The sequence below is a fragment of the Vigna unguiculata genome, chromosome 7, assembly GCF_037176805.1.
Source record: "Vigna unguiculata cultivar grain cowpea cultivar isolate G323 ecotype 2 chromosome 7, ASM3717680v1, whole genome shotgun sequence".
In the NCBI taxonomy this organism is placed as follows: Eukaryota; Viridiplantae; Streptophyta; class Magnoliopsida; order Fabales; family Fabaceae; genus Vigna; species Vigna unguiculata.
In genome coordinates, this window is record NC_140798.1 from 26,253,273 (window position 1) to 26,280,983 (window position 27,711).

General features: G+C 32.4%; 3 protein-coding genes across 15 annotated transcripts; 2 read left to right on the forward strand and 1 right to left on the reverse strand.

Annotated features, from left to right (window-relative positions):
• Positions 1-6,548: 6,548 nt before the first annotated feature.
• On the forward strand, positions 6,549-11,652 carry LOC114189463 (uncharacterized). 12 transcript variants are annotated; one of them, XM_028078018.2, is made up of 10 exons: positions 6,549-6,652; positions 6,827-6,873; positions 6,959-7,058; positions 8,166-8,272; positions 9,469-9,572; positions 9,660-9,781; positions 10,229-10,364; positions 10,469-10,524; positions 10,607-10,802; positions 11,314-11,652. In XM_028078018.2, the coding sequence occupies exons 5-10, from the start codon at positions 9,512-9,514 to the stop codon at positions 11,415-11,417; spliced, it is 675 nt and encodes a 224-aa protein (XP_027933819.1). In that variant the 5' UTR covers positions 6,549-6,652; positions 6,827-6,873; positions 6,959-7,058; positions 8,166-8,272; positions 9,469-9,511; the 3' UTR covers positions 11,418-11,652. The 12 variants fall into 12 exon arrangements, with proteins under 12 accessions (XP_027933819.1, XP_027933817.1, XP_027933818.1 ...); XM_028078016.2 differs by adding an exon at positions 9,354-9,413 and having other exon boundaries at positions 6,608-6,873; positions 9,502-9,572; XM_028078017.2 differs by adding an exon at positions 9,354-9,413 and having other exon boundaries at positions 6,608-6,873; positions 9,506-9,572.
• Positions 11,653-15,149: 3,497 nt separating this feature from the next.
• Positions 15,150-15,563, reverse strand: LOC114191259 (putative RING finger protein P32A8.03c). The gene has a single exon (XM_028080431.1). The coding sequence runs from the start codon at positions 15,561-15,563 to the stop codon at positions 15,150-15,152; it is 414 nt and encodes a 137-aa protein (XP_027936232.1).
• A 7,481-nt stretch (positions 15,564-23,044) lies between these two features.
• Positions 23,045-27,627, forward strand: LOC114191031 (transcription factor UNE12-like). Of its 2 annotated transcripts, XM_028080175.2 has the most exons (6): positions 23,048-23,474; positions 24,745-24,864; positions 25,000-25,065; positions 26,139-26,204; positions 26,744-26,821; positions 26,894-27,627. In XM_028080175.2, the coding sequence occupies exons 1-6, from the start codon at positions 23,214-23,216 to the stop codon at positions 27,119-27,121; spliced, it is 819 nt and encodes a 272-aa protein (XP_027935976.1). In that variant the 5' UTR covers positions 23,048-23,213; the 3' UTR covers positions 27,122-27,627. The 2 variants fall into 2 exon arrangements, with proteins under 2 accessions (XP_085532337.1, XP_027935976.1); XM_085676211.1 differs by having other exon boundaries at positions 23,045-23,474; positions 26,744-27,627.
• The last annotated feature ends 84 nt before the right edge of the window (positions 27,628-27,711 follow it).

Below are 27,711 nucleotides of genomic sequence, written 5' to 3' on the forward strand. Positions count from 1 at the left end.
TCCTTCATTCGATTTTATAATCAAAAAATGATCAAAAGACCATAACTGAAAATATATAAACAATAGTCACTCACAACTCATCAAAACATACTTTGAACTCAAGATGAAATAAAAAAAAATTAATTACCTGTAACAAATAAACACAACTAACTAAATACAATTGTTTGATAGTTAGTTTGTCCCGCAATAAAGTTTTAGCATCAAAAATGCTTCGAACCAGATACTTATAAACCACATCACCCCAATTATATTTCCCAATAATAGGAAGGTCATCAACAATCTTGAAAAAAATAGAAAACACTCTTCCACTTCGGTTGGGCAAAAGAAACTCAGAAATTCCTAACAAAAGATAAAGCTTACAAAAATTATCTAAAGAAAGGTCTCTAATATTGTTTACTATGTAATCATATAACATCTCAACATCTACAACTTTGTCAGGTCCAAATAAATTCTTGCATTCACTATCTAACCCTTCCATGTTTAAATCAATGAACTCACCAACAACCCTCAAACCCAAACCAAGACATACATCTAGTAAGTTGAAAACAGCAACTTCTTTACGCATGTCGACCCACCAAGCCTTTCCACTCACCTACTGATTAGAGGACTCAAAAGATTCCTAGATATCTTCACAGAATCTTTCAACTCAACCAACCATGCAAATGGTGTTGCTTGAATACATGACCTTTGTTCCTCTGTTAATTTCTTATTCAAACTACCAATCAATTTGGTCTGACAAGAATGCCTCAAACAAATATGGAAAATGGAACAATCAAAATTATCCATTCAAAATATGTCATTTCTAATGAAAAGACAAAAAGCAAATGCAAATATAATCAATCTATAAATATATCATGCACTTAAAATCACTTCCTTCACTGACTTCACTCATAATTATAAACTGAATAAACATTACAGGAAACCAAAATTTAGTAGGTATAAATTAAAATCAGTGCATTTGTACTCACTATAAAGAACTTCACTCAAGCATAAAACACAAATGAAATAATGAGTTAAGGTAACTAAAGTCACCACAACATAACAACCACATCATCTTTCAATATAGCATTATCAATTTATTAACTATACACTACATTACAGAAAAATAGTTAACTCACACAAGGACAGTCAATTATATTGCATATGATTAACAATCATACAAATATACCAACTTAAGTTAACACTTCATTTTACCCAAATATGTGATTCATTTCCAACAAAATACTTTATTTTCACATAACTTATGGTACCTTAATGGTTACTGCAACAACGTCAAAATTTTGTCCAAAATATGTAAGCCAAATTTCCTTCTTTGCCGGAAATCATCACATATGCCTTTGTCAAATAATTACGAATAAACAATTAATACGAAACATTAAGTAAACTTAACTTCATCCACAACTACAAAAAGCACCCACAACCCTAATGCCACTGCATCCAAAACAATATTCCTTCAACCAATTCGATTTAGGATTGTGTTAGGGTTTAAGAAGAAGATACAACCTTTGAAATAGGGGACTGTGCAATTTGATCTTCTCCCAAACCCTCTCCTGGATTTTACTTAAACCCTAGGTTTACCAAAATGGTCGTGTTTCACTTCTATTCCCAAACCACCTCTACATCCTCTACACGAAAACTCTTCTCCCTAACGCTTTCAACAACGAGCGAGAGAGGATACACAATAACTCTTCCATTATTTCATCTTTTCACTATAACACTTTCTCTCTTTTTGCATCACAAAACAAAAAAAGAACCTTTCATGGGTGACAGAATCAATTTTTTCGTAGTGAAGATGTTCGGGCAAAGGAAGGAAGAAGAATGACGATTTGTGGGAGAGAAGAAAATTGTTTACCAAAAAACCACTACTGATTTTTGCTTTTCTCCCTAATAGTTTCTCGCTGTTAGCATTACAATATAAGAAAAGAAATTTTGGGGGAAAAGGAACAAAGGAAAATGTTTGACAGAGCAAAGGAAGGAAGAAGATGAAGACAGATTGTGGGAAATGATATTTTTTTTCTTCAAAAAATTGAAACCATTATCCCTTTTCTTTATCGCCACATAAGTCTTTAATTAAAAAATTAAAAATTTCAAAACTAAATCCACGTATCAATGCCAAGTCAGGGAGTGAGCAGGGAGTCAAAATATGGTAGTTAATATACCATTATCCTATATTTTATACTCACCAAGGAAATTAACGATGGATGAAAAACTTTTGCAAAAATTATTCTCGAAACTACTAGTGTAATAGGACCAAATACTGAGACCCACCATAAAATCACCTCTGCAAAATGAATTAGGAACCCTAACTCCCACCAAACAAAATACATCAAAAGTTCAAACCACCATCAAAATGGAAACTCTACATTAGTGAAACGAAAAAAAATGCTACGTCATTTCTTGAACCAGTGCATCTGATCAATGCCCAAATAAGAAAGGCTTAAATATACATTTGGTCCCTATTTTTTTGTTTTTATTCAATTTGGTCCATTTTCGTTTTGTGTTCAATTAGGTCTTCATTTTCGTCAAATTGTGGTCAATTTGGTCCTTTTCACTAACGGTATTTAAATAGTTAACATTTTTTAACAGTACATGCCATGTGTCAGCTCCTATTTTTTTAAATTTTTTTTTTAATTTTTTTTAAATTATTTTAAATTTATTTTAAATTTTTTTTAAATTTTTTTTAAATTTTTTTTAAATTTTTTTTAATTTTTTTAATTTCAAAAAAATTGTCCACGTGTCAAGTCATTGTGCCACGTGTCAATGCTAGTGTCACGTGTCAATTTATGATTGTATTATTTCTTTTTGTTCAATTTAGTCCCGATATTCATTATTTTTGTTCAATTTAGTCCCTATATTCGTTATTTTTGTTTAATTTAATCACAATTTTTGTTAAAATAGAATCATTTAATTTTTAAAATTGACATTATTATTAGTTATTTTTTAAATTCAATTATAAATTATAATATTTAATTATAAATTGAATATAATTCTTAGATTCAATTGTTAAATACAATATAATTATTTAAATATTATTGAAATATAATTATTAAAATTTTAAAAATATATATTAACATTTTTAAAATTCACATTTAAATTTGAAATATTTAATATTTTTATTGCATTTTAGATATTAAAATCTAAAATATTTTATATATAAATGTTAATTTTACAAATATTAGTTTAGTTTTCTAAAATATTTTGAATATTTAAAATATTTTTATATATAAATTTTAAAAGTATTTTAGAATATAAATATTAGAAAAAAAATTAATAATTATATTCTTATAATATTTTAAATAATTATATTCTATTTAAAAATTAAATATAATAATTTTATTCAATTTATAATTAAATTTAATAATAATAATAAATTCAGATGTCAATTTTAGAAAAAGCATTAATATAATTTGTATAAAAGATATTAAATTTAGTGTTAATTTGGAAGGGACAAAATTGATTTATTTTAACAAAAATTGGAACAAAATTGAACAAAAATAACGAATATAGGGACTAAATTGAACAAAAAAAATAATACTATCCAAACTAACACGTGGCATTAGCATTGACACGTGGCACAATTGTGACTTGACACGTAGACAATTTTTTTGAAATTAAAAAAATTTAAAAAAATTTAAAAACCAGGAGCTGACACATGACATGTATTGTTCAAATACGTTAATTATTTAAACACCGTAAGTGAAAAGGACCAAATTGACCATAATTTGACAAAATGGAGACCTAATTGAACACAAAACGAAAATAGGGACCAAATTGAATAAAATCAACAAAAAAGGACCAAATGTATATTTAAGCCAATAAGAAAATGAAAATGAAATGGAGGAAAGGGAGAAAACTTAGCTTTCCTTTTAATGTGAACAGAATCATTAGCATTAATAGTGGTCTAGTTGGAGATTTTTCCAAGCTCAAATGGTTGTGGCGAAACAACTTCAAAGCGTAGTGACGAGGTGAGCTTCGATCACACGATGTGAGTGTGAGTTCAATTTGCATCTCGATTATGAGAAAACTCGAAGGCGTTAATCTAGTTGAGCTCAATAATCTAGTTGATTAATGAGCCAATGACAAGGTGGACTCAATAATCTCAAAGGTGCAACTGTGAGAAAACTCGAGAACGAAAGACGTGAGAAAGAAGAAGATTGTGACTAGACTAATTGTGAAATGTGAAGGTCCTAAAATTAGGGAGAGACTTAAACATATATGTTAGGTTTGAAACTACAGTCATGGTAAAATCTTAGCGGGTTACATCCATTAACGGATCTTAGAAAGATAGTAGGGGCCATGACCCCAAGATTTGAAAAAAAAAATTTAAAAAAATTTAAAAAAATTTTTAGATTGATTTTTATTTTTTTATGTAATATAATATTTAATATTAATAAATAATAAATAAAAAATTAAACATAATAAAGTAATAAAATTTATTAAGATTTGTTTTTGTTCTCTCTCATCCTAAGTTTATCACGTATTGTATTCATTTAGTGCATCTCTTCTTAAGTTAGACATAAATTCATTTTTCTGACTCTCAATTCTCATCAGTCCTCTTTTAAGATAAAAAAAGTTAACTCTCTCATTTCTCTTTATAGGAAAATATTAGTTTCATATTTAGTTTTTTTTTTCATCTTATGAGTTTTTTGTATATTTATATTTTTATGAATATAAAATAAAATTTATGTATTATATGTTTTTTCACCACCATTTCTGAAATGTGTCTTGATTATAATATTTTTTTAGTAATTACGTATCTCAATTTTTTATTTGATTTTCATAAAATATTTTTTAGTCTTAATTTAAAAAAAAAAATAGGTATATTGATGAAGAATAAAATAATAGATTCATTTTTTTTTAAAGTGATAAAAGGGAATATATCCTTGAAGATGAAAACAATGCAAAGGGAATCATGATACTAAGAATTGAATTGTTGAATTAGAGAACCATTTCTTATGATTCAAAGAATTACAAGGGAAAAGTTTCATATTAATTCTTTTGAATTATAGGCGAAATGTTCATATTAATTCTTTGGAACTTATTATATGAAAACATTTTCAAATATAAGAATATCTAGGAAAATAGATAAAATTAGAAAAACTTAATTAAAATGAGTTTCATATCAATTACAACTTCAAAAGTATAATCTTTTTAAATATATAAAATTTCAATACAAGGATTTCAATACTAATTGTATTTACTTTTGTTATATTAGTAACAATAATTAAATATATAAAATTTGAGTATATTATTTTAGCTCTTTCAAATTTTTTTATCAAGATCCGTTACTAGTTACACTTATCATAATAAATAGTCATCGATTTTTTTTTTTCCACTAGTGGACAAATTGTTGCATCAATTGGCTTCACACAAGTGACAACTTATATTTTGCAATAAAATTGTAGCGATGACAAAATTTCTTGGGTAAGAAATCACATCTTCCTTACTCACATATCCTCCTATTACAAATACAAGTTTTGGATTGTGTAGACTTTGACCGGTGTCTATGGAGAATCTCCATTTGGTAAAGGTGGTTTCCTCCAGCATATCAATAGAAAAGGAACATATTAGAACCATCAATAATGAACAACTTTCCATCCATCACTAGGACCTAAAGAATATAAAGATTTTTAGTGCTTCAATAAACTAATGCTATTGAACTAATTCCTTCACTAGTAGAAATTCCTAGGGATAGCATAATGTTGTCATCCTTAGTATAATGCCGTCAATCAATAATGATATTGCAGCAACCATTTTACTTAAAACATATATATGCTAAATTTAAATGAAATAATTCCCCTGATGTTGTATATGGAAATTAGAAGGCTAAAGAAGCCAAAGAAGTTACATAATAATCACATTGAGGGCATCCTTGTTTGACTCGAATAAATTAGAATAAGTGGTAAGGTAATTAATTAGAACTTTGTTGAACAATATCACAAAAAGCATTCACAATTTGAAATGTATCTAATAATTCAACCCTAAAATCTATCACATTCATAGGGAAAGAGAATAACATTTGAGTTGAAAAATTATATTTATAATTATTAAAAATAATATAAATGATAAAAATATCTCATATAATTAATAAAATAAGTTCATAAATTACATAATGTACATACTTAAAATAACTACTAAATTCATAAGTGTCTAATACAAATAAACTAACCAATGAAATCTTTTATATCAAAAAGAAAAATTATCGTTTTCTTCCAAATGCTCAACCATTCTCGTGAACTCTTTACTATTTACTACAATATTTTAAAAAAAAATCTTGACACATGTCCTTCCTTTCACTTTCTTTCAAAATAAAATTAATAATAGTTTAATTAACCTTTTTCTTGAAAATAACTAAAGACTCCTTATTCCCTTATTGACTTAATATTTTTCTAACCTTTTTATCCATCCTATCATCCCATTCATTCTCTAGATATTAATTTTTTGATCAAATTTTTCTGGAGCATTTTAACATTTTTAAAAACTCTAACATCCTTTGAAGACCCTCTCCTAGATATTCTCGAGAAATTCCACCTGTTAATACTTTTTCCCAATATTTACATTTCATTTCTTGCTTTGCTTTCTCATTAATAGAAATACTAAGGGTGGACTAAAACTCTATTTGGCCAATCTGATCCACTTTTAAATTGGTTTGGTCAGTTAAGGATCATTTAATTAAATCTGTTTTTAAGATCTGATATATGTTATATAATTTTTCCAAAACAGATTTGTGTTTTAATTATATAGATTTTAAAAATTGGAAAATCCAAAGTTATATTCTGTAATCTGAACCTAATTTCAATCCTCTCCTCTGTTTCAAAATTTTTAGAACCCTAAATCCTCTTCACACTCGAAAATTTCAGTGGAAAGGTAGAGGTAAATCTATTTGGTAATCTTAAATCTTTAGCATACGTTTCTCTTTCGTTCATTGTTCATTGTTTAGTTGAATTTTGATTCATAGAACGCACTTTGGTGCTACTGTTGCACTGGTGGGTGGGTTCGCCGGAGATTAAGATCGAGACTAGAGCACTGCGTATTGGGAAGGTTGTTACTGTTATAAGGTATGTTTCGCTAACTCCCATTACGTTCTTTGGGTTAAAATTGGGTGCCTGTTATATTCACTAAAATTGGATTATTATAAGTCGCACATAAGTTTGTGAATGGTGGTCACTTCAAATATCAGAAACACATTTTTGCACAGGGAAATTTTGGAATTATGAATGCAAAGTTGAGATTGTCCCTTTTCGAGTTTGAGATTCTTTGTATTATAAAGAGATGCATTTTTTACATGGGTGTGTCAGGATTTGCTATTTATTTATTTCTTTTATTTAACAAGTCAGAAGTTTTTCGTAAATTTTTCATGGATTGATATAAACAGTGTTATATCTCATATGCCGTGTGGCAGTAGTTTGTAGCCCTGTGTTGTAAAGAGCTTGAATTTTTAATCATCAATATTTCATGAATTACCATTTCCTTTTAGTTTTTTTGGTTAACTTTAAGCTAATGTTTCTGGTATCTGGAAAGCACATGTGCTAGTGATCATTACATTATATTTTAGTTGAGAGAAGAGTTTTATGCTTTTTCTGTAATAATGTTTCAATTCTGGATTTACTAAAGCTTCGTTATATCACGATATCATTTTCATATTGTTTAGTATCCTTCCTTTTTTGTTGGTCACGGTTCCTTCACTATGGATTTATTGTTTGTGCCCTTGATCCAGTAATCTAAAGTTACTGGTTTCCAAGTATGGTTGTGAAATATTATTCTTACATTCAAGAGCTCCCGGAGGTACAATTCCCCTATATCCCAACTGTGTTGAACAAGCTCTTTCTTTTCCTCATTTTGGAATTGGCTCATTGAGGTTTTTGATTGTATTATTCTGATGTATCATAGCCTTTTAATAAGAAATTTGAAAAATCTTTCTGAAGGTTATTGATTACTATATTTTAAGAGAAAGCAGGAATAGGAAGAAAATAGTTTGTGACCGGAAGAAAATTGAAAATTGACGAGAAAAAAATTTGTTTATCTTGAGCCTTAGTTTTAATATTGTTGGCTTGTATTGATCTTATTAAATATGTTGAGAATTTTGTTGTTTATCTGACGTCATAAATTTTCTTAGTTTTTCATGGACATCTCTTGTGCAATATCATGACTTCTCTTAATTCCAGGTGTTTGCAGGGGTATTAATTGTGAATTTCATTCAGCTGGATAGCTAGCGGCTTTTTTTTTAATCTGATAGACTGTAAAGGATTGCTTCTCGTGTACTGATTCCAAGGTATGGTTGTTTCTCTTGCAGAATCACATTTCTAGGTAGTGAGTTACGGCTATATATCTGTATGCATGTGTTTTAAAAATTAATTTGAGAAAAATAGTTAAACCAGCTCTGGAACGAATGATTCATGTATAAGTCAGATTATACCCCATTACCAATCTAGAAACAAGAGAATACATTGTTAGTGAGAAACGGCAAGTGCACCGGTCGCACGTAGCAAGTAATAAATATTGTTCTCTTCACATGAACTTGTACAACACATGACAACTCTTGCAATCGACAACTCAAGCAAATAACAAATGTTTTCTCACAATATTTTATTCCATGTCCCTTCTAATGTGTCATTTTATTAAATTGGATTTTTTTCTGCTTATCTTAAGATGAGACATGAAAACTTGACATTCTTTACTGTAATCACTTGAACCCTCTCAATCATGGCGGTGAAGTGTGTTTTATATACATAGTGCACTGTGGGTTAGAAATCATCTGTTCTTTAAGTTTTAAGTCATTCATTAATAACTTATTTCCTTGTCTCTTTTTCAATAACTAACTATTTTCAATAAATTTAATAATGATTACTGATTGCCTTTTTAGTGATCGAAATAAACAACTTGCATCATAAAAATTTAACAATGATGAACACATATACATGGTAACTTTTTAGTGATGGAACAGTCTGGTCCTACAATTTTCTCCTAAAGCATCCGTACATCGTTCTCCAAATACCACCAATCCTGCTCATACAGTTGGAGACGGTGGTAACACTGAAGCTAATAACACTCAACAATCACAAACTCCTGAACATGTATAAAGGAAATGGTAAACAAAGGTGTGTTAAGAAGGCTATTTGAAATGAGGGGAAAAAATAATGTCTAGTAAGGTAATTTCATAGATGGAAGGGTAAAGTGAATTTAGCAAGTAGGGAGTGTAAACAGCAAAGGCATGAAACAAATCCCAATTTATCTGGTGGGCTGTTTAATTCCCAGATTTGCTATCATGCTGGGAAAACAAATCAATTCCCCAAGGCGTTTCTTCCTCTCCCTTTGTTTTACCATTGTTCATTCATCAGCTAACTCTCTTGTAGGAAGCACTGAAACTGTAACAATGTCATGCTAATTCTATGCTTTTCAATTTATGCTTTCAGGTTAGTTAGCAATTCGACTATAATTTCCATTTTGCCCTTTGATTGAACTCTTTAGGGTTTCAAATGAATTTGATTTTTCTTCAAAAAGACAGTGAGCAATGCTGGGCTTTTCATATGGAGAAATATTTCTGTTGCTTGGAGCCACTGCTGCTCTGATAGGTTGGGTCATGCTATTCTTACATCTGTTTATCATATGCAAAATTTTATATTATTTATAGTACAAATGTGAATTGTTATGTGCGATAGGTCCAAAGGATTTACCAATCATATCCAGAACAGCAGGGAGACTTGCTGGTAGAGCTATCGGATATGTACAATTGGCTCGTGGTCAGTTTGAAAATGTTATGCAGCAATCCCAGGCTCGCCAGGTATTCTCATTTTCCAAGTTACCAGCAGTATTATAAAACCTACAGGAGTTAGTTTCATTGGGTTTTTATAGATTGTGTGTTTTGGTTGCATGAAGGCAATAACTAGTTGCTTCCAGGTAAATATCATTAAGCACTTTCTCTACAGAAACCAAACACATACCAAGTCATAATATTTAGGGCTGTAAATGTCTTATGTTTTTTTATAAGCAATAATTAATATGTGTACACAAAATGTCAGTAAATGTCTTATGCTTAATTGGAGAAAAGATGATTTTGCATTGTAGAATATTAACACGAGGTTTATTTTGTATTTATTGGACAATAATGTCAGATATGAACATAAAAGTTAGTGAAATATTTTTACTTCATTGAGGAATCTTTGTCCATTGCTAAGACTTGGTTCTGGTGACAAATTTCTTTTTATTGTATTGGCCTATTTTGTCTTAGGTTCATAAGGAACTGCAAGACACAATGGCTCAGCTAGATGCTATTCGTCATGAAATTCGAAGCATATCAATCATAAATCCTGGCCCTTTGACACGAAGGTTTGCTGACAATCCTGACCAGACATCTACCCCAAATGGTATTGTTTACTACTTTGTTTTGGAGTGTAGTAGCATTATAATCGTTTACAGATGCAGTTGTTGAGATTTTGTTTAATCCTGTTATCTCTTTTGGATAATATAGACTGTAAGAAATCAGAAGATTCTGGAGAGAATCACCCGAAACCCACTGATATCAAGGTTTATGAACCTAACCCACAAAATGAGACAAGTATATACTGGTATAGGAACTGAGTGTGCTTATATGCCTATATATTTCCAGGATTCAACTTCTGTATCTTATAATTCATGCAATATGCAAAATCAAGCAACCATTTACGCCAGATTGGCAGAGTCCCCTTCCATAAAGAATGAGTTGTCAGCAAGTAGTCCTGAAGTGGAGAAGATAGACGACAAACTGCAGCTTACTGTCTTACCCATATCCGCTGAAAATGCTGGACTGTTACCAAATCGTGGGGGTATGATATTTTTTGTCTTATTGGTTTTTCTTATCAAGAATTTCTCATGAGTTGGACAATCACAGCACTCTTTACTCGGTATTTTTATGTTTACAGTTTGTGTGCTATATAGCGTGATCATTGGTCATGTGATGTTGTTTTTGGATTCCTATCTATGTATGCCATACATGCATATGTAAAGGCACTAAAATATTTAGCTTCTTTTTACCCGGTACACAACCGGTGCTGTTTTCAGATATGATTAGTTAATCTGCATACCTTTGGTTATAGACGATATTTGGTTAGCTCGAAGACCCGGAAGTATAGACTGTTTGCCGAGCTTCATTCATTTTTATACTATGGCACATTTTCCATAGGCTATAGGATATTATAAAAACTGCAAATTATTTTTCGTTTTTCTTCTTTATGAATGCCTGATAGCTTTTTGCCTTGTCTGTCCATGCTTGATGAGAATCTGTTTGTTTTAGAACGATATCTGATATGAAACAACTTGTTTTTGTTTCATTAACAGCTGATGTGAAAGGATCTGACATAGTTCTAGAAGCAATTTTGGAGGCAGAGGTAGCTCATAACGCAAAGGAATTCTTTTCGCAGCCCCAAAACCAAGTCAAATAAAATTGATTAGGTAATCCTCCATAAACATAGTACCTTAAAATCTGTAGATGGTGAAGTTTCTCGCATTGTTAAATGCAAAATAATAAGATATCGATTCTTGAATTTTTGGTGTTTTGGTTTGCTGTATGGTTGAGTACCTTAATTCTGGCTTTTGGCAGGGTATTACCTGGTCCTTTGTAAGTTAAGTGATAAATTTAAATGAGTTTTAAAATAGTTGATAATTTAGTTTTTAAAACTTGAAAAAATGATATATATGAAAAAGAGAGAAGTAGAAATCAGTTATTAAAAGGTTCCTTCTCATATCAAGTGATTAACATAATTTTTTTTGCAATGGTTTTTCTAGTAGTATAAATATTTATTAATTTGATTTGGATATTAATTCTTTTTTTTTTTGAAATTTCAATAAGAAAAAGCCTTAATAATAATTTTTAGGAGATGCTGATGAAATTGTAAAGAATATCTTATTTGTACATTTAAAATCTGTGTTGTAAAATGTAGATCCCTATGTGTGCACTACGGAAAGTGTACGAAGCATGGGTAGCCCTAGCCCGTGGGACGGAATGTGCACAATGCACAAACACTCTTTCGATGGAAGAAAATCTTGTTTATTTGAAGAAAAATATGATAAAACAAAATGTTTTAATATCAAAGATACTTTGTACCGAAACATTCCGTTTTTTCTTTTATAAAATTTTAAAATCGCCTTTTCTGGACTTCTGAAGATTTTTCATTTTCTTTTCATAGGATATGGGAGAGGAAAGATCTTTTTTGTTACACTTTATAGGCTCCTTCGGCATGTCTCTTTTTTTCTTCTTGCACCTCCATTAACTTGATAGAATTACATTTTTATCCTCTTCTTCCATCATCTTCCATCACCCTCCACCTTCGTCTTCACCACCCTTCTTCCACTCAAATCATCAAGTCTCATCCTCCACGCCATTCACAATCTTTATTTGTTTCTTCCTTTATTTCCACACATGACTTTTTTCAACCTCTCCGTCACCACCATTCTTAACCCTTCCATCACCACCCCAAAACACCATCATCTTCCTCATCCTCCATTCTTCTTAATAAAGGGCATTGGGAAATAAAATGGCCAATAAATAGGGTATTGGAGAAGAAGATAGAGGAGAGGTAGAGAGGAGAATAAGATTATACATAAAATCCGGATTGAGTGTTTAGGAAGATAAAATTTACCCTACACCTTTTTTTTTTAATATATTTCAGAGTGAATGTTTCCAAATATATTTTCATGTCTGAAAATATCTTTCTAAACACATAATACAAATAATTTTTTATTGGGTGTCAGAATATGTTTTTATTTGCTAAAATATGTGTATCGGGGAAGACATTTTCAGATTCAGAATTACATTCTATAATACTCATTCCAAATATACTTTTATGTTTCGGAAAGATATTTTTGAATTGGTTCTTAATATAAATATTTACATTAACTAGTTAATTTGTTTCCTTTATAGATTATATGTTGTATCTAAAAATAACTACTGTGAGTTCTAAGAATTAAAAGAAATTAATTAGTATTAATTGACACAACCAATGTGTAGTCGATGTACTGTGAGCAAGTAGTCAAAATTAATATTTAAATTATAAAATCGTAGTATAATATAATGAGTAAGAATGATAGTAGAAAATCATAAAATTGTATAAATTTTTATATATTTTTTGTTTTTGATTGCACTACCTTTTTCCACTTTTGCTATTCTTGCAGAGATGAATTCGGCTTAAATTAAACCTAAACCTAAGAGTGATTGTGATTAAAAATTTTTACGTGTTGTCATCACATTTTCAAATAAGATCATATTAGGTATCACCATGAACTTTGACATCAAAGCTATTTTGACACCCAAAACCTAACAATAGTTGGCCATCACAAGGAAATTTATTAAAAAGATAAAATAAAAATACAAAAACATGGGGAACCACACCACACCTATGATAAAAATTACACTTCACGAAACATAGACAAACTATACCAATTATGAAAAAAATTTAAATAATACATGGAGGTAAAACATTAAACCACTTATATTGTTATCCATGAATCAAAGCTAGATTAGTTATCTTATCAGCACAATGATTTCCTTCACGAAAAACATGAGTAACTTTAAACTGCATATGCAAACAAAAAAACCGTGACAGATTAAAAAAGAATCATTTTTCCAACCAAAACTTTTGAAAGCTCTCCCTCTAAGCATGCTCCAAAGCATAAATGACCATCATAAATTCAACATAAATAGAATTCTGTACTGGGAATGTCAACGGGGCGGGTAGGGTACGGGTAGTAGTTCCCCCGTACCCTACCCACTGAATAAATATTCGCCTCGTACCCGTACCCATATCCGTCGGGTATCCGTTATGCGGGTACCCATCTATTTTTTTCATATCTGCGGGTATCCACGGGTACCCGCAGGTATTTACAAAAATATTTAAAAAAATAATTATTTAACCATAATTATTTTTTGGATCAACAAGTCACCTTTCTCTGATTGATTCTTGAAAAACAAACAAATAAAAAATCACTACCAATTTATATTATAGTTTATTTTTGAATAAAATATTAAAGAAATTACTAACTTCATCAATGTCCACCTTTTGCAACATTGTATAAAGTTTCATGTTGTCCAATTTAGTCTAGAAGAGCCTTAAAACATAAGGAGTTCAGTAAAAATTTCTAACAATCACTTAATTAAAATATCTAAGTAAAAGTGTTAATTTCATTACCTTCCATGTTGGTCCATAACCAGTCTTAGAGACACATCAATGCCTCCACAGTATATGGAAGTAATTTACTCATTTGTGGGTAAGAATCTGATCACCATTATTGAATGAAGACTCAATGTTTTTACTTTTATATATATATATATATATATATATATATATATATATATATATATATATATATATATATATATAAGTAAAAACATTGAAATGAGTCAAAACATTATGAGTCTTCATTATATTAGTAAAAACTTTAATTCAAAGAAATTATATATATATATATATATATATATATATATATATAATTTATTTGAATTAAAGTTTTTACTAATATAATGAAGACTCATAATGTTTTGACTCATTTGTGGGATAATAATTTTTCTGAATTAAAGTTTAGCGGATACGGATACTATGATATCCGTACCCGCCCCGTTAACATGCGGGTATCAAAAATACTCATACCCGCGGATAGCGGGTATCCATTTTTAATATCAATTTTCTATCCGTTGCGGATTTTATCTGCGGATACCCGCGGGTACGGATTTTTTGGACATCCCTAGTCTGTACCCCTAAAAAAAGCGAAAAAAACCACCTATATATTCACTACATTTCATCCAATTAAAAATTAATTCAATTATTATTATTTTTTCAATTAAAAATTAAATCATATATGCAACCCCATACTACCACCCAATTAAAAATTAATATAATTAAAATTTTCCATTTTTTATTAGTCACAAAATTTTGGATACAAAACATTTTTTTTGCCTTTATAATTTTTTTTTTTAATTCTCTTCGTATAACGTACTTTATTATTTAATTTCCAAATATTAAAATTGGATTAATTTCTAGTTCCACTAAAACCAATAATTGGTTTATTGGTAAAGCATTCGTTATTTGCATTTACACAGTAAGAAAAACTAAAAAAAATTCTAGCATTTAAATGTTAAAGGAGAAAGCAAGAATGAAAATATTTATTTGAATGAAAATAAATCAAATCTTATGAATACACACAGGGTATCGACATAAGGGACAAGTATGACTTGTCTTCAACCACTTTACAATACACAAATGATGAAAAACATGATCATAAGACATCGACGATAACTTAACAGTTTCTTCATTCTCTCTTAAACGAAAATTTTCCATGCAAATGCTGCACTTCTCAGTTTCCATTCTTAGAGAAGGTAAAGTTGTGAACTTAATGAGAGAATCAATGGCTTCTTCAGATGCTGGAATCATTATTGCATTCAGTTCCATTACTTCTTCTTCTTCCTCTTCCTCTTCCACTTCGCTTTCTCCATCTTGAAGTACATCCACCATGATGTCTAAATTCAAAGGAAATTCCTGGCTTTCTGAATCTAGAGACTCTGGATCAAAGGAAAATTCTAAGATTACTTTACTCATGTTTAAAATTTTTTCTGAAGCAAAATCAACAATTTCTGGGATGAAGCATTGAAAGCAGTGTGGGTCGAACATGAAGCTCCTTACGAAATCTTTATTATTTTCGATGAAATTCTGATATCTAATGGGTATTGAACTTTTTAATAAGGTTGATCTTTCAACACCATGAAAATAATGTATATATCGAAGAATAATAGTTACATCAATCCTTAATATATCATTAAGTTTGAGGACCTTCGGTCTATTTTCTTTAGTTCGCATACGACAATGGTACTCGCTTATAGTTCCTTCTATAGTTGCCATGTTGAATGATGAACATACACCAAGTTTTATGTATTTATATGAAGGTTGTAACAAAATTTGAGGAGAAGAATAAATTATATCTTAAAGATATATAGATTATCTTTAAGATTTCTATAGTTTTGATTAAATCAATTTTGTTTTAATTTTTCTTAAAAATTTTACTGACTTTATCAAATTTAAACTCTTTTGAAAGAATGATTAAAATTGTAATAAATTTAATATTTAAATTGTATTTATTATAAGATAAAAGGAAAAAAAGAAGACAATCTTTTTCTCCTTTTTTGCTAACGTCTATATGACATGTGTTGTTTTTTTTTAATTTTTTTTTATAATTATATATCATAAATAAATTGAACTTTCGAGAATTATTATAAAATAGTTATAGTTAATAACTCTTATATAAATAAATAAATTTAAATGAGTAATTTATTATAGAATTAATAATAAAAATTAGTTTTTTAGAAGAGAAAAATTAATAACATTAAAAAAATGGTTTGTATTTAAGTGGGAATAGTTTTATATGTAATAATATATTACTTGACTTAGTCAAGTTATGTTGTTTATTTTTTATTTTTTATAAAAGCACAAATACTTTATATACAGTACTATACTATTATTTTTATTGAACAAAAATCCTATAATTTATGATTATGTGTTATTTTAACGTATTTTATATATTTTTAGTCATTATATCACTATCCTCATCTCATTATTAAAATTAAAATGTATATAGTAGTTTTCTTAAAAATAAAACTAAAATCTAAGTTTATATTAATTGAGACTCTTTATAGTGTATAATCAATTTAAATTCATATACATAGTATAATAAACATGAATTAGTTCATTTAAGATTTTATATTTGGAAATTACTATATACATATTTCGTATTATTTTCCTATTAATATTTATGTTCTATAACACATTTAATTAGGACAAACGATATATACTATTGCGAAGATATGTAAAAATTTGGTTTGCAACATAATTTACTAAAAAGGTTTATTTAGAAAAATAATTATATAGAATATAATAATTTAGGAAAATAATTATTTGAGGAAATAATTATATACAGAAAAATATATTTTTAGCAATACAGAAAAATATGTAAACAAGAAAAATTTATTAACAAAATTTAAATTTATAAATTTTGAAATAATTTATTTTGGTCAGTTTCGTAAGACCCTAAAAATTATAATAATAATATAAAATTAAATAATATTTTAAGTAAAAAAAAATAAAAAGTTATTATTTATTTCATTTACAAGATTTGTTTTATTTAAAAATTATGATAAAAGATAGATGGTTTATTAATTTAAAATGTTTGTTTAATTTAAAGATTTTCTAAGATATAAAAGAGTTTTAGTAATTATTTTATTTAAAATATTTATTTCATTCAAAATATTTTGTATGAAATAAGATTTTGGTAAATAATATAGATATTAAACAAATTAGTTAGAGATAAAATAGATATAAGGATATATAAATTGAATCAGATCCCATGAATATAAGAATATATTTAAATGATTTATTTGTTAATATTTCGTTGAGTCTCTTAGAAGATAATTGTATTTTTGGAGTGAGAGTTTTAATATAATAGGTGAGTTGGGTAGTGATAAGGCATAAAAATCTAAAACACTTTAAGGGTTTAAAGATAATCGAGAATACAAATGATTATGAAGTATTTTTGAAGAAAAAACATGTAGAAGAGGCATAAAAAAAGTTCAAAATCAGGGTTAATGGTTTAGTTTAAACATTTGAGTATTTAGGCACGAGAGCTAATTATCTTACTTTCTTGTTTTTTTTCTCTTGTTTATAGTTTTCTTGTTTTCTTGCTTGAATGAGTTGAAAGTTTGGACTTTTTTATTTTTATTTTTTTTTAGTTCATGGATGACTAGAATACCATATGTGGTGTTAAAACAAAATGATTGAAGCGTTGTGTGTGTGAGTAGTCTTGTATGGACAATAGTATCTTATCGACCAAATAAATCTATATTTGAGCATGAGTCGACCTTATGTAAGGCCCACTAATTCCTTTGTTATTATTTTGCCTTAAATTTAAGGGGTTGTCCCAAATGTAATGGGCCTAAAGGCTGGCCTATAGGGTGTCCAAGTGATGAAGGATCGACTCTGATTTGGAGTGGAAAACATCTGGGACAGAAAAGGGTATAAACCCTAGAACGAAAAATGGAGAGAAATGAAGGACGTCGATTGGGGATTTTTTCGGAACGGGAGGAAATCACGTCACTTGGAGGAGGTTCCAAGATAAGTGAGGAAAATCCGCCACTTTGAATCGGAGATTCAAAGATAAGGATCAGTGGTTCTGAGGAGAACCTCGAGACTTGAGAGAAAACTCAAAATTTCATATAACTCAAATCTGAATACAAATGTGTCTCACAAGGGCTTATATACTATGGGCCGAAACACCAAAAGGCCCAACACAACAAAAGGTCCGATAAAGCCAAAACAAAAACATTACAGAAATTATAAAAGTGTTCCTATTCTACAATCTAAAGCTAATTCGAGATCTCTTTGAAGGTCTTGGGCATGATTCCATCCACTGTTCTAAAATCCCTATGACGATCTTGAACCACGCCTCCATCACCAAGGCCCCTAAGGCAGCCAAACCTCTCTCACTTCTGCCATTCTTGCAAAAACAGTTCTCTAACACTCTCACTTTCTCCACAGAGGCTCTGCTAGGGTTTTCCCCTCCATCCCATTCAAGCTAGTTCAACTTCGTTCTTCCTTCACGTAAGTTAGTTTTCGAACCATAACCCCTTTCTAAGTTGTTTTCGTGGTTTATGTTGGGGCTCACTGTAGTAAATCCAATTTTCCTTCTGTGCCACTATCTCTGGCTCTTAAATATGCTCTTGGAGCTGTTGTGGTGGTGGGCTTAGGTGTCGAAGTAGTTTGCTAGCTCTTTCCAGGTAAGAGAAACTAGGACTCTTACTGTTTTCTTGTTTTCATTACATATTGTTGGTCTTGCAGCTTTATTTCGTTCCTGTGATGATTGAATGATGTTTGGAATGAAATGAATATGTATTGTGAAACTGTTCTGGACGAATCTGTATGATGGCCTGCGCGAACAGTGGAGTGAACCTGATAATCTCGCCTAAGCGAGTGGTGCTCGCCTAAGCGAGAGTATCAGGAAATCCTCCCCGGTGTTCCAGTCTTGAGCGAGAGGCCATCTCGCTCAGGCAAGGAGGTCTTGCCTAAGCGAGAGAATGTGACATCACCACTGTTCCCTCTTCGAGCTCTCGCCTAGGCGAAGGAAGCTCGCTTGGGCAAGAATGCACCAGGTTCTATTTTCTCCTTTGTCTTTGTATGTTTGCTATATTTTTTGATGGATTGATATGTTAAAGGCATGAAATGCATAATGTGCATGCATGGGATTGGTTCATGGATTGAATATGATGAGTTTGGTATGGATTTGATATGGGATATGAATGAAGGTTGGTTATAAAGTATGGCATGAGATTGGTATGCATGATGGATACCTATTTGGTTGGTGAAATATGATTTGTATGTGGTTAGGACGTAATTCCACGATAGTTTCATGGTGGTGCCTCATTGGTTAGGACGTAATTCCTTGAATCTCTCGGTGAGATTTCTTGGTGGTGCCTCAGTTGGTCGAGACGTAATTCCATGACCCCTATTAGTGGGAGTTCATGGTGGTGCCTCATGTAAGACCTGGGAAAATTGAATAATTAAATAAGTAATTATTTAATAAATGTGGGTAGTGGAAGCCTTTATGACATTTAATGTTAGTTGTTATGACGTAGAAAAGTACTAACTCAAATGGTTGAGAGTACTTGATTATGTGATAGGATTTGGGTTCGAGTCCTAAGTATACCAATTGTGTATTATTTTAATTTATGCATTATTTCTTTAATATATTTGAATGTTGGACGTGATAATATAATCCTAAAATTTTAGGAATTATCACAAATGTGAATTGGTTGAATTGGTGGTACATTTGACTTGGTAATTCATGGGTTATGGGTTTAACCCTTGATGAGAACAAATTAATCTCTTTATTTTTTCTATAATACTTGTGGTCTGAATGTGAAAGGGTGGGAAATCCCTAGAGATAATGGGTCGCCAAGGGAGTTGGGAAAAATAGTCTGAAAAACTAGAGTGAGAAAGGATCACAAATTTTGAGGGGAAAAGTGGATTTGGGGTTTGAGAGCAAAGCTGTAATTGATTGGGAGGGCAAAGGATATCACAAAGCCAAGGTTAGACAACCATTTGAAGCAAGAATTCACAGGTTAGGGGAGCTCTTTTGCATACCTTTCATGAATTGTTGAAGATTTGTGTGTAATCTGTAATATGCAATGAATTATGTACCTTTACCATGAGATTTTCGTGCCAACATGTTGTGAATTGGGGTGTGTGATTGTTTTGTTGTAATATGACTAAACCCTTGTGTGAATATATGAAAATACTGGAGTTCTTGGTACTGTATGGGATTACGGGTAATTGCATTGTTTGGGAGTCAAATTTTGAGGTCTAAAATAGGTTCGTAATATTGGAACGATGAAAGGGATTGGTTATCAAGTTTGTGTGAGGTTTTGGCATGGTTTGCGTGTTTTGTGTGCGCGTAACAGTGAGACAATTTGATAGTCTCGTTCAGGCGAGCCAGGCTCGCCCAGGCAAAAGTTGCAGAGTCAAGATTGTGTTTTTTCACGAGCTACTCGCTTAGGCAGATTGTCAGGGTTTTGGGCGACCTGTTGCCCCGCTCAGGCGAGAACATCTCACCTAAGCGAGAAAACGAGGATGTGAGACTTTGTTTTGGGGTGCCTCGCATAGGCGAGGAGATCAGGGTTTTGGGCGACAAGGCGTTTCGCCCAGGCGAGAGGTTCTTGCTTAAGCGAGATCTCTTGTTTAATTTTGCGTTTTGCTTAACTCGCCGCCCGGGCGAGAGTTTGAGTGTTAGGCGAAGAGCGAGCTCGCCCAGGCAAAAAGGGACTCACCTAAGCAAGATTTTGCAGGTCATTCAGTTCAGCACGCTCGCTCAGGCGAGAAAGCTTAGCCTAAGCGAGACAGGCCTGGTCGCTTAAGCTAAGGCTTCTAGCCCAAGCGAGTTTAGTGCAGTGTATGTGTATTGTTTTTACGCATTTATGAAACGTGGATCAGGAGATGCTGTCCCATGAGCGGGTAGGTTCATGGATGGTGGATGACATGTGATGGTATGAGCGGGGAGGTTCATACTCGATTACTCTCTTGTGGGGATACGAGCGAGGTAGGTTCGTGTGTTTCGTGCTCACAATTGAAAGATGCTGGGTACGGGGAGGAACGTAGCTTGTGGATCACATGTGTTGGACTACGGACGAGTAGGTCCGTAGAGTAGGACTACGAGCGAGGAGGTTCATAAAGGCAGGATCACGAGCGGGCAGGTTCTTGTGAGCATCATGAATCCTGAGTCCATGGCTAACCCTGTTGTATGTCATGGTCTGAAAAGCCTTGGGGTGTGTTGAGAATGTAACCAAGGTCTAATTATGATAATAAGATTGGGTGTTTTATGTTATTTAATTTATGTGATTTCTTATATTGTCGAGCTCACCCTTTCTATTTGTGATTGGCGATGATCGTGTAATTTTACACGGGAGCAGTTGATGATACAAGTAATGCTGCTAACACCCGAGACGGAGAGAGGGACTAGCTGGGAATTAGAGCTAGGGATTTACTATGTTTTAAAGTTTTATTTGGGACTTGTAATAACCTTTGGAATTACTTTTATTGAATGATTGTCGTATTGAATATTAAATTTTGTTTTATCCCCGCGACGGGAATTAATAAAGTTGCGACGTTCAAACTCCTTTTTATATCTTTAAATATTTAATTAAGTGATATCTATTAGGGATGATACACCTCATCTATATAATTTAGTAAGGATTGAAGGTAAGGTTGCATCTCGACCCTCTAAGGAGTCAGTTAGTTAGTCTCACATAGAGCGGACTGACTCTTGTGGTTAGAGTAGTAGTAGGCCTGAAACTTATTAAGGGCTAACCTTGTGTGTGGGGGTTGGGACATTATAACACTTAGCTCGAGGGAGAGCAGCTCGGTAGAGGAGGGAAATCCACCACAAGTGCAAGCATCCGTTGAATTCGACTAATTATATGTATCCAGATGAGTCGAGTATGAGTCTTACTGTATTGTTTGAAAAGTCAAAACATGTTTGGTTGACATATACTGCTTGGATTGTGAAATAGCATGTAACTGTATGATAAATTGTTTTTTACTCTAGCTTACCCTTTTGTTTGTTGTATGTTCTGTTGTGTGGTTCTCTTTTTGTGATGATCATCAACTTGTTGATGTGAGCAGATGTGAGAAACACACGTGGTCATCAGGGTGATGGAGGTTTCGCTACGTAGCCTACCCGGGCTGGACTCTGTTGTTTTGGGCTTTATTATAGGGCTATGGCCCATGTATTGGCTTGTCATTTAAATTTCAATTTGATTACTGGTGAACTTTGTATCTTGTTTTGTTTTGACATCGTTGTGTGTCTTGGATATTGTAAGAAGTAGTATTTATGCTCTAGGACCGCGCTACTATATTATTTTGTGTGACGTTTCCTTTAATTATGATTATTAATTAGATGAGACGTTACACCCTACGAGTCTATGTGTGAGCGTGGGTGGATTGTGTCAATATTTGTGTGAGTAAGAGTATGTAAATATATGTAAGCATGAGTAGTGAACTATGTTAGTATCTATGTGAGCAGTATAACAAACGATCTTTGTGTGAGTGGCAACTGGTAATCCTTGTAGATTGAAATATCTTATTCTAAAAGGTATTATTACAAAAAAAAAATTAATTGAATAAAATAACCTAAAGATTAAACCAATCAAAGACTTATTAGAAATAGAAGTAAAATCACTGATTTAACCAAATGTATACGTTAATCTTGTAAATTTATCCTAATAAAATTCTTTGGTATATCATAAATATTGAACACAGTATAACAACCACTAATAGAAACATAGGTCACACATTGAACTGGACAGACTGAAAACAAAAATAACAAGGTTTGATTCCTTCGTGCAACCCCATAGAAAGTAATGGTTTAAAAGTGGGGAAGGTTTGCAGAAAAGACAAGATGAGTATGGAAAGTGTAAATTATGAAAAAACCGAGTCCCTTTGATAAGAAGCAGGAGCATAACTTGTGTATTTATTTCTTAAACCGCATAAAGCCAAACTCCTCTCTCAGTGCATAGTCTCTCTCACTTCTACTGCAGAGTGAAGACTGAGTAGAAACCCCAAACTAACAAACCAAAATTCTCTAATCTCATCTCATTTCATGTAGACACAAAACAACATCATCATTTTATTCCTCTCTTCTATTTCATCGTCATGGCCAATCACCCTTCCGAACCTCCCACCGATGACTTCCTCGAGCAAATCCTCGGCCTCCCCACCTTCGCCTCCGCCGACCCCGCCGACGCTTCTCCGATGATGCTTCAGCTCAACTCCGGCGACGCCGCCTTCCACGCGCCGCCATACCAGCTGGGCCTCAGCTTGGACCAAGGTAAGGGAGGCTTCCTCTCGCCCGAAGATGCTTCTGGAAGCGGCAACCGCTTCCGCGACGACGTCGTTGATACCAGGCCTAAGAACGTAACACAATCAATCTTCTCGATTTCTGTTTCCTCCGCCGTAAAACTTTCCTAACACATGACTTTACGAATTAGTATGTATGTGTATGTGTGTGTGTTTTAGTTTCTCGCTCCTTTGGGACATGATCGTCTGTTGAAACGAAATTGCGCAGCATGGTTTTAGTGAGAGAAAAAAAAAATAGTGTATTGTAGTAACGAATTTTGGCTTCCTTTTGTTGGTGTGATCATCAACGGGTTGCTCTCGTTGGAATTCTGTATTTCATGAGTGGATAACTCTGGTAATACTTGACTTGGGGTATGGCTTTGTAGATAAGAGTTTAACTTGAAGATGAATGAATTGTGACTAGATATTACGGACTATGACTAGATATCGGTGACCGCCCGTTGAAAGTCTTTTACGGCTGAGTTCGGATGAGAAGGAAGAGGAGGAGTGAGGAAAGAAAGAGAAAGGAAGGAAGGAATGACGGTGGTTTGGTTCGGTGGAAATGAGAGAAAAGTTTCAAATCAAGATTGGATGGAACAGAAAAACTTTCTGCACTAGAATGAGAAATTTTCAGATACAATCCATCTATTCTTGAGAACATAATTGATTATGTTCTCTCAGAGAGATTGTGTTTAAAAATAACGCACAAATCATTGTTGCTGCTTTTACTGTAAAAAATATCTTCATTTTCATAGTCTTTCTCATCCTTCTCTTTCTAACTAAACCACTTCTATTTCTACACATTTCCGACCTCTTTCTCTTCCTTCTTTTCCCCTTCTACTTGCTTTATTTTTTTCCTCCCTACCAAACAAAGAATTAATAATTCTTTTTGTGCATTTCAGGTTATGACATACTGGAAATTAGGCTACTTAGGCCTTGACATTAGTACTAAGGGTCGTTTTTTCCTGAATTCTTTTGACATTTTAAGGCTTGGATAAACATCTCCATATAAGCACTTGTTAGAGAAACAGACTAGAAGCCAAGAAGAAGTAAATTTCTCCCATAAACTAAATTAGCTTATGCATAAGTGGAAGTCAGCTTTTGCAGAAGCTAAATAAAAGAAGCTTTATAGGTTAAACTTCTTTCTCTTACGAATGGTTGTGGAGAAATTTATCAAAAACTGGACCTAGATCATATAAGATGTGCTTTATTTGAATATTGTGAATAAATGCTGACTTCTTCCAAATTTCAATATTTCTTTCAATGTTTTTTCTGATTTTAGGAGTGCCAGGGCGAAAATTGGTGATCAATTATCTTTCCTTTTCTCTGATAGATAGTCATGTTGCAGGTTTTTCATGGGCAACCCATGCCAACTACTGTTCCGACTGCCCCACATCCACCAGCAGTGCGACCTAGAGTGCGCGCTAGAAGAGGACAGGCTACAGATCCACACAGTATAGCTGAAAGGGTGGGCACTGGATATTTTAAAGAATACAAACCTTTTTCTTGTTGTAGAGATTATCATTCATAATAATGACAAAATAACTTAAGTTAGTTTCATGATTTGCTAATTTTTATTTTTCATGTTGCCATTCAATGACAGTTGCGCAGAGAGAGAATAGCTGAAAGAATCAGGGCTTTGCAAGAACTGGTTCCTAGTGTCAACAAGGTATTCTTGGATATGCAGTTTTATTCCTAAATGTAGTTTGATGCTTATCTATACGACTTGGGAGATTTTGTCCGTGGATAAGTAATGGATTGTGTTTCATCACCAGACTTTGAAATGACACGCTTCATTAATTTGTGGATAAACATATTTATACAATGTCAGGAAGTATTTGATACTTACTGTCAATTACTAGCAGAAACAAAGAGTGCTAAAATTAGAGATTTTCAAGGAGTGTGTGTGAGTGTCTCCGTAATTTGTCTTGTTTGATTTTTCACTATTTATCTCGGTTAGTTTTTTTGGCACGAAAAAAGTTAGAGATATAATGGTTAAATTCATTGAAATGTGATTACTCTTGGTTTATCTATGAACTTTGTTCCCCAACTCCCACCCCTCCCTCAAATGGTATTCCCTAATGAACTATGAATTACATTTCTGAATTGACCACAGTACAGTGCATTGTTCAGTGGTTTATGAATGCAATGACTGGAATGAAGTGTTAATTTTGGATGTTTTTGTTTGTTTTAGGAAAAATAGCTGGAATATAGATTAAAAGATGGTTGATTTTTAATCGATGCTAAATTCTTTTTTATTTTTTCTTTTGTTTTCCTTATAGTAAGTCATAGATATGAAACACTGGGCTTTGTTCTCTCTCTCCCTCTATATATTAATATCTTCCTTAAGAACGATTTAATGCTAACCTATTCCGTTGAGTTTAGAAAGTGGTATCTATGCTTTGGCCTTTATGATGCTTAAATCAGTTCACATTGAGTCTGCTTTTAAGTAAAACCTCCCGATAGCCATGTCTCACATGTTTTCTGTTTAACAGTTCATATTTATTTGTTTATTACCATATAATTCATGAGGAAAACTCTTCTATCAAAGGGATTGGAAAATAGAACAACATTTGCGTTTGTTCTGATTAGGTGTGTTTGAAATCTAGAGTTTCGTATTAAACTATACTGTATTTCATTATAGAGGTTTCATTACTGACTTGTGATCTGCCGTATGTCTCATAACCCTCTACAGTATTGTTTTTCCATTGTTTCTAATAAAATTATTGTGTATTTGTTCAGACAGATAGAGCTGCAATGCTGGACGAAATTGTGGATTATGTCAAGTTCTTAAGGCTTCAAGTAAAGGTTAATACTCATGTGATCTGCATCATGTTTATCCTTAATTGGGCTCAATTTATGCTTAACCTCAGCTTTTTGTTTGATTCGTAGTTTATTTTGTTAAACCTGTTAAGCTTTGCCTTTTTTACCACTTTTCCCTTCAACCCTGGCTTATGAACCATTAGTGCCACTTTGGATTAGTACTCATTATCCCCTGGATTGTATTCCATTTGACTAGTGAATATATAAATATGATCAAATGACGGAATTTTCACTGTTTTGTGATATTGCTTCTTTAACAATTCTAGAGCACCCAGGTCAACTCTGGACTGGATTTTTTCCACCTGTGGAAAGTCTGAGTTTCAGTGTTTGTGATTATGAACAGTAAGCTAATTTCTACAAGCACAGTAGCCAATTTCATTAATTTCTCTTAAAACTTGCGGGAGTACAATTTACTGTTTGAATATGAAAGTGACAGCAAGGCATTTCGTAGAATCCAAACTTGTCAACAATGTTAAACTAGAGTGCATTAGACTTTCAATGATTGTGATTCATCTGGCTTTCAGGTTTTGAGCATGAGTAGATTGGGTGGAGCTGGTGCTGTGGCACCACTAGTAACTGATATCCCATTATCATCAGTCGAGGTAATTGTTCTAACTAATGTTAGTTGGCAACAAATTGTTTCTCTTCAATTTATGAAATTTAGTATCTATCAGGAAGAAGGCAGTGAAGGAAGAAACCAGCCTGCTTGGGAGAAGTGGTCAAATGATGGCACAGAAAGACAGGTAGCTAAGCTTATGGAAGAAAATGTTGGGGCTGCCATGCAGTTTCTTCAATCAAAAGCACTCTGCATCATGCCTATCTCACTGGCATCAGCAATATACCCGTCACAACCATCTGACCCTTCTAGTGTAGTTAAACCTGAAACTAATCCTCCTTCATAGACAGACCTCAGGCACAGGTGCACCATCCAGTGGTTCCATCAAGGACTCACCTAATACTGCTAGGACCCACACGTTATTTGTCTGTTCCAAACACCCTTAGTCTTAGTCATTGGTCAGTATCAATTTGCATTCAAAGTAGGATGCCATAGTCTTTTCCTTTTTGCCGTTCTTTCAACTTTTGTCTAGACAGGGTTTGATGTCAGTGGCCTTCAACATATAAGCAAAGCCCATCTTGGTAAATTTCATGTAAAGGGAAAGAAATTGTCGAAGTTCACTTGATATGCTCTTCCCTTTTGTATCAATTGGTGGGGGTTAGTGGAACGTGATGGAAGCGCTTTTATAGTGGGGCTTAGTTTTTGTAGTGGGCAGTGGGACCTTCTAAAAGGTTAGGGTGGTGTGTATATTTTTATTAGTGATGTAACTCTTAGAGAATTTGAAATGCAGAGGTGAAATGGATAATGGTTGCTTTAATTAAGAATGATGGGTGTTGCTAGTCCAGTGGAAAATGATGGTGCTTTTTGTTTCTTTGGCGTGTGCTTGAATTATTTGTTTAAAGGTAATTGGACTCCATTTTCCGAATGGGGAGAGAA

Bases quoted from the DNA above. Each gene is read 5' to 3' on its own strand.
- LOC114189463 (XM_028078018.2), top strand. From the start codon at position 9,512: ATGCTGGGCTTTTCATATGGAGAAATATTTCTGTTGCTTGGAGCCACT. The intron at 9,573-9,659 runs GTTGGGTCATGC...TATGTGCGATAG, and splicing joins AGCCACTGCTGCTCTGATAG to GTCCAAAGGATTTACCAATC. The intron at 10,803-11,313 runs GTATGATATTTT...TTTCATTAACAG, and splicing joins ACTGTTACCAAATCGTGGGG to CTGATGTGAAAGGATCTGAC.
- LOC114191259 (XM_028080431.1), bottom strand. From the start codon at position 15,563: ATGAGTAAAGTAATCTTAGAATTTTCCTTTGATCCAGAGTCTCTAGAT.
- LOC114191031 (XM_085676211.1), top strand. From the start codon at position 23,214: ATGGCCAATCACCCTTCCGAACCTCCCACCGATGACTTCCTCGAGCAA. The intron at 24,865-24,999 runs GTGGGCACTGGA...ATTCAATGACAG, and splicing joins CACACAGTATAGCTGAAAGG to TTGCGCAGAGAGAGAATAGC. The intron at 25,066-26,138 runs GTATTCTTGGAT...GTATTTGTTCAG, and splicing joins TGGTTCCTAGTGTCAACAAG to ACAGATAGAGCTGCAATGCT.